We start from the raw sequence: 12,738 nt of genomic DNA on the forward strand, positions 1-12,738 counted from the left end.
CAGACACCTTGATGTCTCAAAGAGCACACAGTGAGCTCTTGTTTTCTGTTTTGACTGCTGGGAATCCACGCCAGACAGCACCCCCGATTCCAGCTCAAAGATAAAACTAATGAGGTTTTCATTCAAGTCCGTTTTATAACAATAACTGAGTCATCGCCAGACGAGGCTGTTTTCACTAGCACCTGAGATTATGTGATCCACTAATCTAGGATTTGGAGGAGTTAGATTTCCAAAACTGAATGACTAAGGCTGTGCACCAAAATGGAGGCATTTCTTCCTTTTTCTCTCGTACAATATGACAGATTGTACAGAGGCGCTGCAAGGATGGCTAATTCCATGTACTGGCATCCTCTCTACTCAGATTATATTGTTGTTTGTACTAAAAGAATCATCTTTTCACGTTCCATATTTTGCCGCTCCACTAATTACATGAATCATTGAAAAAGACAGAGGTAACCTGCCTCATTGTCGTAAGAGACATTAGAGGTTTAATTTGTAATTGATGCCTGAGAGAAGGACTGTCACAACAGGTGCCTGCTCAATATGAGGTGTCAGTAACATTAATGAGTTCATTTGCAACTAATTGTGCCGTAATAGGAGGGTCATTATAGGGATCAGTATAGCTAACACATGCCTTGATACCTACCTGACACCTGAGAGACCCGAGGACACACCTACTGTTCCCACAACCCCTCACTCTTGCTTTGCACCAGGAGGTGTCGCTGGCATTAGCGGCTGACTTCAACATCAAAGAGGAGGCCTTAATCTTTTAACAATAACCCTGGATGTCCCTACAAAGACATTGTTTATATAGACATCTCAGGTCGGACACCTCATCTAACCTTTCGCTAGATGCCTGGAGGTGACTCGGTGTTGTCAGCAGCATTCCTGAGTCCAGAGATTTACACGTCTCAGAGTTCTGTCAGAGAAATCCTTCCTTTCTCGCTACAGGCGTTAAGCTGCAAGCAGCAGAGGCCATCAGAATCACATCATAGATGATTACGGCTCAATCGATGTTTTCAAATTCCAACCTGGAAACAGCAACTGAATGCAATTACCACTGGCTTTAATTATCACCAAAGTCTGCACGCTGTCATGTAATACGATCGGTCTTGTTTGTCAGGTGTTTGCTTTAAGCAATGGTAGGTGGCTATTGCAAAGGTTTTGCTCAAACTTGCCAGCCCTTTGGCTATAGTCGTCCTCTCTTCCCTCCATGACATCATGATTTAGGTTAAAGGGATCCAGCAGAAAAGAATGGCTTCTAAAGATGTAGCAAAATGAGAAAAGTTTTGGCCATAAAAAGCTGACGACATCATTTAGAAAAGAAATGTGTTTTTCTCCTCCTTTGCTTCTGTCCAGAGGCCTAATAATTTGTGTGAACTAAGAGCCCACCTCTTGGCCATATGGTCACCGGTAAACACAAATAACAGATAGTAGAGCTGCTCTCAAGTGGTGGCAGAGCCTTAGATGGGATAGATAGTGCAAAAATATGGTCTATATTACACACCTGGTCAAACACAAAGAGAAACACCCACTTATAATAGGATAATAAGCCAGGTATTTTTACAGGAAGTGTGACAGAGTCCATCATTTCCCGTTAATGTATTTCCCAGGATGCCTTGGAATACCTTATAACTGCAATTGATTTTGTGGAAACTCAGCTATTTGCCGTGTTTCTCTCTCCCTCGCTCCATCTCCGTACTGGCCACAACTTTCACACAGTTGTGGTTGCATCAGCAAGTTTCCAGTTACACTGTCTCACATGCCGCTGAAAAGAAATAGAGGTGGAAATATCTTCTCAGAAAACTTGATTTCGGCCACTTGGCCACAGGCTTTGGTATGCAAACAGCTGAATATCAGACCACCAGCATGGCCGTCCTGCTCTACAATCGTGTTGCCACTTTCGAAGAGAAAAAAATCTCTTGACACAAATTTGACACCTGCCTATTATCCTTATGTTTTTCATGCAGAGGTAAGCGCACAACATATATCTTCGTTCCATGACTTCAAGTTAATCAGAGGTCATCACGGTGTCACACTGAATGCGCTCAAGTAATTATCAAAGCAGTCAGTTTGTGTGGCATGCACCTTTGGCGTCCTACCAATAGGCCTTCATACCATTAAAGTTTCAAAGTAAGAATTCACCCCTTGCTCCGAATCAGAGGCTCAGTTAGCACTGACTTAAATCTTATGTAACACTGGGCTTTTGACAGGCAGACACCTCTGCTGACTACAGATAGGTAATTTGTTTTGATCTGTGATTATACCCCTCGTGTTCAATGGAAGATGTAAACCCTCTTGCAAAGCTGTTAGGCAAATCCTCACAATGTGGGGAGAAGTGCCCCCAGGGTCTCAAGTTTTCACCCTCCTCCTCTGTCTTTTTCTGTTCTCTTCGTCTTTTCTTTTTTCTCGAATGAGAGACAAAGCCTCCTGCCAAACACTGAAGCCCCCCAGGAGCTCATCATACAGAAAACGAGGGCTCCTTGGAGAACGAGAAGAACGAGCTCTATGGGGGAGAGGAGGAGGGCAGAGAGAGAGAGAGATAGAGCAAAGACAAAGGCTTGTGGAAAGGTGGGAAGAAGGTGTTTTTACGTGTGTGTGTGTGTGTGTGTGTCTGTATTCTTCCTACAATTGCTAATGACTGTTAAGAGTCTATCAGAGCCACGGGGCATCTCGCACATCCCAAGAGCCTCCCTCCTTTGACTCCCCCCCCCTCCCTGCAATTTTCCTTAACACTGCCTTTTGTGGTTGGTGCCAGACATACCTGCGAAATTATCTACTAATTATCTACTAAATATGTTTGTTCATGTTGGTTGAGCAGCTCACTTAATTGAAGGGGTGCTCTTCCTTCCCTCTGCTATTCCCTTCCTTCATGCCCTCCAAGTACAGGAGGTGGGGGTGCGGGCTTCACCAGAGTGGATTATCTCCAAGAGCTCGTTCTATTAATGCCAGTAATTATGTGTTTTGCTTACTTTTGATGTGCCTCTGTTCAAACGAGAAGAGTTAATAAGAGGATGACGGCAAATATGTCGGAGGGCCCTCTGTGTTGTCTTTGGGCTCTGGAAATTCCTGTGTACTAGTGGGGGTTTTATAGGAGTGTGTGTGCACTCGAGGAGGGGAGAAATAAAGGGGGGGGGGGGCACATGAATGTCGGTACACAGGTAATGGCAGGAGCTTATGATCAAGTCTTCATTTTTATACCGCCGTTCCTCTCAGGCACACACCCTCCTTTGGACGCCAACACCTTCCTTTGGATCCTAAAAACGAGTGGGGACGGCAGTGAGGAAGGGGTTTGTTTCAACTCTATTTAAGAGGGTAGAATGAGAGCTGCCTTTGCCAAGAAGAGCACAGGTCTCTCTTCTCTCCCCGAGGAAGGTGCTGGCATGAAGAGGCGCGCTCTAATGGAAAGAAACAATCACTAATGAGGGAAATAAATAACAGGCTCATAAAGCTGAGTGAGGGGAGGTGTAAAGGAAGAGGAAGATGAGGGGTAGAACAAATGGAGGACAGTCAAATTTGAATGATGGTCATATGCGCAGGCAAATACAGCCGATACACACACTTGGTGATGTTTAGCTGTCATTGCTAATGAGGGAGTACGTCTGTGATGTAAGGACAGGAGCTTGCTGATGGAGATTCAGACAGACAATTGAATAACATTATCCTCCCTCAGGTTCATTGTTTGTTTCCTTCCTCCTTTTTTCTTTTGTTTCAGCATAATGAGTAATGTCCTGAAAACAAACCTTTCTACCTGCACAGAATTCTTAGTTTGTACTACATAATATGAGAGCATTGTCACATTAGATTAAATTTAGATCAAGAGGACGGTATAATAAAATAGAATGCAACAGAGTTTGTGTTACCTCTGTACACAGTAGCTCCGTTCTCTGCCTGGATTAATGCCCGTTTTGTCCTCTGAACCAGACAGTCAAATGTCACTCTTTTACGAGTTTGTAATGAAAAGACGTTTCAGTGCTTGTGTACATCCACAGACCATTTTTGAAATATCACATTTTCTTCAAAGCACCATGTAGGAAAGCTTTCTGTGCCTCTGCTTTCAAAACTCTGACCATCACAGTGTCTCTGTACCGCAGCACTTTAGGGCACAAGCAGTCTATTTTTTGCAAGTTATTCTGGTATTCTTTTAATTTTCTGCATACTGTAGCTCTCTGTTTATCTGCTAAATGTTGAAATAAAAAGTGCCTATTTAGGTTTCTGTGCATTTTTGAGGGCTCTCTATCTGCACATCTTTTTTTTTTTTTTACTTTCATGTTTTTGTACCTGCCTCTGTCCCTATGTATCTCTCGGAGGTTTGCGAATCCACTACCTGGGACTGCAGAGGAGGCCAGAAGGAACATAATGTTGTTCCAACATTCCCATTCCACCCGTGTTTTGACAACACATTGAGGGATCTAAAGTAATTTTAGTGTTTCTTTCTTCACCATTTAATATCAAAGAATGATCTCTGCAATGGCAGAACACACAGCCCTCCACGGGATGGATTTACAACATTAAAACTAATCCCCAGAGTCAGACACTGCTTCTTCACCAAAAGAAAGAAACAAAAGAGACATGGATGTCTTTATCAGGGGGCTGATAGTTCCCATGCGCATCAGGAACATGAAATGTTTACACTGTTATTATTAGATAGGTTGACACTTGTGATGACAAGAGTAATAATTATCATTACATGCTTGACTGCCAGCAACCTCAAAGCCGAACAAGAGATTAAGCAAAGATTACTGTCTGCTTCACAGTTGTGTGCCCTTGCAGCAATTGTTTTTTTCACCACTTCAAATAAAAAGGCACCCACTTCAGAAATGACAGTGTTCATGGTGTATTAACATAAATATAATCAGGAGGTCAGTCCCAGTTCATAAACACAGTGGAGGTAACTACCGGTAACTCATAAATATGTATAACTTATCAAGAATCTTGGATTTTAGCATTAAAGGTGTTGATTTGTTTTAATTATCATTTTGTAAATGTGAGCCGCTGTTAAACTGTATGCTGAGGGGTGATGCTAATATCCTTGCCTACATTCTGATCCTCATGGATAGTGATTGCAGGCCGTTTGTAACCTGGTGCATTATTGTAGTTGTACCTAATAAATTGGCAAGTGAGATCACATTCGTGTTGAGTTGTAGAAGATGGAGAGGAATTCATCTTTAATTCATAAAAGATCTCTCCAACAATGATGACATACAGTATATACCAGGGCAGCGATAACTGTTACACATTAAGACTGAAATACATTACAAATATCCCAACCATTTGGGGCAGCAAAGCCATGTATAGCAAGAAAAGTACTGTAAGTGACTTAACAAAGGCTGACACCAAGTACCAGCATGCTCTGATCAAGGAAAGTGCTTTAACACAAGTTCCTAGACTAAGATACGGCATTTCTCCTCTGCTGATTAGCATATAATTCAGGATTATTTTACTGTATGCTGATGACAGAACGCTTTCTTCAACACCCATTGCCCCCTTGTCTGTTAACCTCTCCCTGATACCACAGTGACTTTTAACACGGCCCCGTTCAACAGCAGCTAATGATGTAACAGCCTCCTTAAATATGTAAAGTATAAGACTTAATAAAACCCAGCAGTGTGATAATGTCTTAAGTCTAAAGCCCCACTCCTGGGTATGCGGTTCTACATGGTGATTCATTTTGGATCAGCCTCTTATCCACTGGAACAAGGGGAGGAAAGTTCACGTGTAAATTACAGAAGTAGGTGCGGTGGAAGTTTTCCAATCAAAGGAGTGCTTTCGATCACAGTTTCTCAAATTTTATGTTGAGATATCAAGCACTTATTAAAATAAAGGTGAACGAAGGAAAAGTCAGAGGGGTTAAAAGGCAATTAGTCTTCCTGTGCTATCACAGTGTTAATCAGAGTGATGGAAATGATAATATAAAGTACATTAACATGTCCAACAGTAGACACTTCTTTCATGTAAGATGAGACAAACTGGATGACTGTGCTAAAGCACAGTATTTCTGTCTAACATTGGATGATTTTTGAGGATATGTTGATTATTTAATTGCTGGATTCTCTCAGTTGTTCATTCAAAATTTGAACGAGTCCATGAATATGAACAGGTACACTTCCAAATATAAATATCTTCCTTTTCTAGGACTAATTCGGTCAAAATAAAAGAAATCATGCCTCATTATTTCTGTTTGCCAAAAAAAAGAAAAAACCTGAAAGGTTATCTGGAACCACAGACAAACTGAGATGATCCACATTTGAGTGTCTATGCCAAAACACAAACAGGAGGGACAGACACGGGGGAGATAGACAGACAGTCAGCACGTCGGAACAAAAGAGACTAAGAAAGAGAAAAAGTGAGAGGGGAAAGGCATAGCTAATGGCATTGGTATCAGATTTATTCCAAAGAGGTAGCAGCAGAAGGAGGCAGGAAGGAAGGCTGGATGATTTCTTCGCCCCGTCTTCCCCTTTCCCTGATTATGAAAGGAGACATGGCGCGAGGTCGAGGGTCAAGCCAAAAGGAGACAGCATTGTGTAGAAACTGTCACGCACCGCCACCTATTTTGACATGCACAGGCCCGTTTGTTGTCTGTCGAACATGCAAATTGGCGAGCCCAGGCTGTCATATAAAGGCAGCCAGATATGCGCCGGTCGGGAAAATGAGAGACCACCTGTAACCAAGAGAATGGGTTGTGATGGACAAGCATTCAGTCAGCCCGCTCGTCATTTCCAGGCCCGCCATTCACCCATCAGCCAAGTATCCCCCCATGTACCCTCCTCCTTCCGCCACAACTACCATCAATCCCATCCCCGGTGCACACATATACATGTAAAAATCTATTCTTAATATTCAGAAGCAGGAAGTGAAGGGAAATAAATATATACGACGGAAGGGGATTGAAGGGGGGTGGTGGTGGTGATTTCAACCTGCTGTCTGCCTAATAAAATCCTGCATGGAGACAGCTGAGGGTCAGACCCGGATAATTAGTTGTCCAGAGAGGAAACATCACTCTTCCATAGAGAGTGGACGGGGTGGGGGGGGGATCCTGATAGGTGGCCTTAATGCTCTGAATCCTAAGGAAAGTCCAGGTAATCGACATGAGGTTATTTTGTCCTCCTCTGGGCTAAATGCAACAGTATTTTTGTTACAGTAGGTGTTAATGTGAAAGGGACAGAACAAAGCTTTCCTCTCTAATTCTCATGCAGAAAAATGTGAAATAACAGTTCAATAAAAACAGCAGCGGAGGAGCTGGGCAGTACTGGACAGGTCTACTCAAAATGTCAATATGCAGTGGCTGATATTTTCTCTTGCGTAGGTTGTTTCAAGCTACAAACTTCTTAAAATGATCTTTATGTCTACTCTCTACATCCAGGATTGAACTCATTTTTTTAGAATAGCACATTATAACCCAACAAATGATGCTGAAAACATGTAGTAGTTTAAAAAAAAAAAACTATATAAAATTGTATAAAAAAAATAATAAAATTGTGTCTGGCAATACTGGGAAAAAAAATCTCCTTCAAAGTGAAATTGTATCCTGAGCCGTGTGCCTGCGTGTGTGTGTGTGTGTGTGTGTGTGTGCGTTGAGCTGAGACCATGAAAAAAAGCCCTGCTCATTAATAATTATTGGCAGGTCTACCTTTACCTGCAAATATGTATAAACACAAATACTTTTCTATACATACACACACGCAGGAACATACCACCTGTGGTATGTGGTCATGTAACTGTATCTGTCTCAACATGTTTGAGAGATACTATGTTCTTACCTCTGGAACCACTGCCACTCATACCGTTTCTCTGAATAGCACCACACCTATATACACATTTTTAATATCAGCTTAGACTGATCGCCATCATTTTTAACCAAATTCTTGTGGCAGCTTTTTTTTTTTCCTTTTTCACAAAATCTTTCATATCTCTCACATGCCTTGATGAATTCGAATGCAACATTCGGTTAATAACCCTTTACAGTTGTGGGTAACGTTTATATTATGAGGATATTTTAACGAGAAGAGTTAAAAGGAATTTTACATTCCCCAAAGCCTCCCCGATTTTCTGGATTCAGACACCAGAACAAAAGGATCACACAGACTGTACTCTCTGCCTTCACTGTCAATTTAAGCAATAAATCATTACCCATGTAGACATAAGCTAATCACTGCTGTCCACTGTTGTCAGTTCACCATGCAAAACATTTTTCTTTGGCCAAATGATCCATTAAAATTGAGGGATTAGGGTCTCTTTTCTGTTATGATATAGGGCAGAAACTGTCCTCATTATATGATTTAGTCCAGTCAAATGTATTCAAATGCCACCTTTATTACCCTGGAGGTGCTTTGCATAAATTGAATAAATCCAACGGATACTCTGCAAGAATCAAACATATCAAAGGTTTCCTGTCTTTGAAGTAGGGGTAGTCTCTAATTCCAAAACAGATTTTCATGATAAATAAATACATTATTTATGAATTGTGGGGCAGTCGTGGTAAGGAGACGACGAAGAAGCTGCAGAAGAACAGGAAAAAAATGAAAACAACGATAAAAATGCATGAAACATTTTACGCCATGGAAATGTCAAGAGACGCAAAATGACACAGAGTGGCGCACACCGACCAACTGCCTGACTGATAAACAAACTGATTAGCATATGCACATTGGAGCATATGTTGTGCTCATTTGCTTACACAAAGTCTCAATCAGAATAAGACACCGCACTCAACGCATGTCATAAAAGTCTGGAAATATGTTGATGGTAATGATGAAGATGGAAACGTTTCAATTATTGCGTTTCTGACAATTACACTGACGATGTGACAACCTCAACAACCAGCAGCCAGCATGCAGACTAATTGCCCTCAGGAAATTTATGGAAATGGAGAATAAATAAAAACAAACTAACATGTTGACCAACTGCCGCACCAGTTCTCGCATTTCTGTATGATGACACATTGTCATAATAATGTCCCCACATGAAATTGAATCGGTAATGTGTGCAAACAAGAGTTCTATTTGGTTTGGAGGGAAATGTATTTTTGTTTTGTTTTGTTTTTTTGTCTATTGTTGTGTGTTTATACCACAGAACTCCTCTCAACACTGGAGCATTAGTGCAAAAGCTCACAGTATGCTAAGATACGGACCTTTAGGAAATGTCAGGGGTGAGGGTAGCTGCAGATTGAGGGGTGGAGGTGGGACTGGGGGCGGGGCAGCCAGTCAGGCCGTATTACTAACCCGAGAAAAGAGTTAAGTGTTTAACATGACACACAGACGTTAGGGCCATACAAGGCTGGCGCTTGCCTTTGAAGTCACGGAGGATTCAAAGAGGCAAGAAGAGCATGATTCTTTGAATAATTACACATTCGCTTATCTAAATCAAGACTGTCAGGAGCACCTTCCTCAAAAGATGGGCCTTTATTGGTTTTCCAAATATACCTGAGCATATGTTCTGTTATGATTGATGTCCAAACGAAGCATGTTATTATCATGGCCACTAGGTGTTTTCATTTTCTTTTTCGTATTTTGTTTTAATCACCCACCTAACAGTATGGAACAGTCTTTCAGAATAAATAAAACAATTATGTTTTTTCCTACAATATGTAGGCCTTAGGTGGTGCAAGCAGTCACTTTTCATGCTGTCCAAGACATTATTGTCTTATAGTACTACATAAATGATTTTGCTTGGAGCTGTGTGATAATTTTAAATACCATGCAATTCCTTTATCCAAAACAAAACACATAAAAAGTACATTAGAAACATTACAAAAAATATATTGAATGTTGTGGTGGAATTAATCAATTAAACCTCTGAGTAAATGAATACAAAGGGGAGCCCATCGGGGTAAATAATGGAGGTTCTGCACCTAGGCAAACGTTCATTTAACCTGTGAACCACGAGGTTGTTTCTGCTAGAGATGACGTTAACACAAACACACACTTATATACACACCCACACACACACGCTTAGACACACACGCCGGCCCGGAGGAAGGATGATTTATGTGGGAAGATCCATCTTCATCATCTTCCCTCTCACCTTGGTCTCCATCAGTGTTAATTAAAGGAAGGTCAGTGTCACCCTCCCTGCTCCCCCCCCCGACCAGCCCTCTTTTACATAATAAATCACTGCAGACACACAAAGGGAGCTGTTGACACAAACAGAATGCTCCTAGCTAACTAGCTAACTGCAGTTCATTGGGCTGAGGAGTCAATTCAAAGCCTGCCATAAATAATACTGAATGTCAGTGTTGTGTCTTTGTCGGGCAACAAAGAACCAAAGACAAAGACAGGTTGTTCTGGGACAAAAATAATCCATATCATATACAACATGTCCATGAATGAAAAATATATGGAATCTAAAATCTCTCCAAGGATAGAGTTACAAAGTGTGGCTCTCCGATTTGATTCAGAACGGTCTAATATACCATCATAAGCAGTCAATTGAAAGATATGCGTTTTTAAAGGTTAGTAAAGCAGTAACCATAAACAGAAAAGTCTGTTGAACATTTAAGACATTAAGTATATCTAAACTCATCTGGATTGAAAACAATAAAACCCCAAAGTAGTCATTATGCGGGTGACTTACGGCACAAGATTCCACTTTTTTTTTTTGTCCACCCTGGACAGAATGTGACTGTGTGGCTCACTCAGGAAGAACGAAGCAAACATCCGTTGGCACGACTACAGCTCCTACAACCCCAAAACACTACAGTGGCATGCGTCATAAAGATTTGGTCAGCCTCACATTGTCTGCATCATTACTTTTTTAGGAATCAATTTTCTTCCCCCGAAAGGAACAAGAAACATATGCTTTGTATTTTGTACAAATTTCCCAGGTTTCTGTCAGACTTGCATAATGAGGGCCACGGCGCTGCAGAGTTCCGCTCTTATCACAAAGTAGCATGCACGGCCCCGCTGCTCCCTCCTCAGTCATCAAGCAATTGATGTAATTGAACCAGCCCTTTGCTGTCAAGCAAGCAGCGCAGCTCAATAGCATATGCTCCGAACACTCTGGACAATGAGAGCCACGCAGCCGGGCAGGAAGGCAGCCTGCCTTGTTGCTGTTCTGTCAATAAATTTCAATTCCACTAATTGTCCGGAATTCATTAAATGTACCTTGGAGACAACACAGAAAACAGAATAATATGAGAGAGGAAGGAAAGGGATGATTTTTGATGATCTCCTGTTATTATCCAGTTGGTGGTGGGAACTCTGGGACTGAGGAAATCAGAGTGATTGTTAAACATCCCTCTGTAATTCATGATAACGTCGCTAAAGTCGACTGGACTGGAATCATAACCGTAAATGTACCAGTTTAAATATTTAAAAACATTGAATTTATGCTCCACAGGAAGTTTCTACAAATTAAAACTGATTAATATTATTAATAAATGTGATCCGAAAGAAACCCAAATGCAGTAACATTACTGCCTCCTTTTGTATAGTCTCACTGTGGCTGATGTATCGAAGCTTAGCTCCAGGGAGAAAGTTTATTTCTAGTTGTCCAGTCGAGATTGTGGTACAATCTATAATGCGATTAATTCATTCTGATGATTTTCTAAAATATTTATAATTAGTATGTCAGTATAATGAGGATAAGAGAGGAAAACAAGTGAAAGTGACTTGTGAATTTAGTCCTCTAAACAGAAGCCGTGCCAGCGTTTGATTTGTTGTTAATTATTACCTTGATTAAATTAAAAAAAGAAGGGCATTAACAAAACCATCGCCAGCTGAAGTCACAATAACAAACAATAACTTCTCCCTACTCTGTTTTCCTCCTTCATCTGATTAGCACCGGCCTTGCTCTTCAGAGTCCTTGTTACCCTCCGACAAAGTCCTCAACGTCCCAGGTATCTGCCTAAGTGACCAGCCAAGGGTCAAGGGTCATCAAGAGCTGCCACTTCCCCTGTCACAGGAAACAAGTGGCGGATCAGTGAAAGGAGGAGGGAGGGAAGGAGGGAGGAAATATTCAAAACACAACAATGACAAGGAGGTGCCTGCATTAGCACACATTTACACACATACACAAACACACAGGCACTGGAGAGCACTGGTTTATGATCACTTCTCACCAAGAAGGCAGACAGTTTAAAGCTCTTAAATCTAGCTCTTAAAGTAAAAAATGTAATCAATTTTGCAAAGTCTGTATAGTCAGAGGAAAGACTGCCACTAAACCAATAATACACACCTCCCATGGAAACACACACACACACACACATATATATGGGAGAGCCCCAGTGAGAGCAGTGTATGTTATGGTCGACTAAGCATGGAGCTGCCTCTGCTGTTGAGCCCCACTCTGCTCCTCAGGAGGGATCACCAGATCACATTATCAATCATACAGCCCCATACAATCACATATGCAGCATATACTGTGTGTGTGTGTGTGTGTGTGTGTGTGTGTGTGTGTGTGTGTGTGTGTGTACTGTTTGTCTTTCCTCTACACTGTATGACTGGTGTATCTTTAACAGATATAACTCCTATGAATGCAGGGTAAAATGTACTTTCCACAGATTAGATACAAGACAGGACGTGACCATCTCCCACGACTTCTTCAAACACTTGAGCTCTGTGATGCAACAGTGCAACAGCGAGGCAGTTGCCATGTAAAAAACCTCAAAGTTGGTGAAATGGCTATATCCAAAACACCACATTCTCTTCGCGGGTAGCAAAACACTACTTAGAGAGGCAACACTGTCATCTGTTTATTCGTAAAAGAGCCGAAGCGTGGTTGTGTGAAAGGAAAATAACT

The 12,738-nt window shown here is 41.5% G+C and overlaps 1 protein-coding gene across 3 annotated transcripts in view; it reads right to left on the bottom strand.

Annotated features, from left to right (window-relative positions):
- Window positions 1–12,738, bottom strand: part of LOC147253650 (uncharacterized) — an 80,885-nt gene that overhangs the window by 26,813 nt on the left and 41,334 nt on the right. For 2 of the 3 annotated variants that reach the window (XR_015118420.1, XM_086217328.1), the window contains one exon: window positions 11,718–11,892. The exons of the other annotated variant lie outside the window; for it this stretch is intronic. Coding sequence is in view for 1 of the 2 variants with exons in the window: in XM_086217328.1 (XP_086073454.1) it covers window positions 11,845–11,892 (48 nt within the window). In the remaining variant the exon portion in view is untranslated. Of the gene's footprint in view, window positions 1–11,717; window positions 11,893–12,738 lie in introns of those variants that run through there. 3 annotated transcript variants of the gene reach the window in all.

The sequence above is a fragment of the Aulostomus chinensis genome, chromosome 11 (assembly GCF_037954235.1).
Source record: "Aulostomus chinensis isolate RoL2024-O1b breed Wild chromosome 11, RoL_Achi_v1.0, whole genome shotgun sequence".
Taxonomy (NCBI): Eukaryota; Metazoa; Chordata; class Actinopteri; order Syngnathiformes; family Aulostomidae; genus Aulostomus; species Aulostomus chinensis.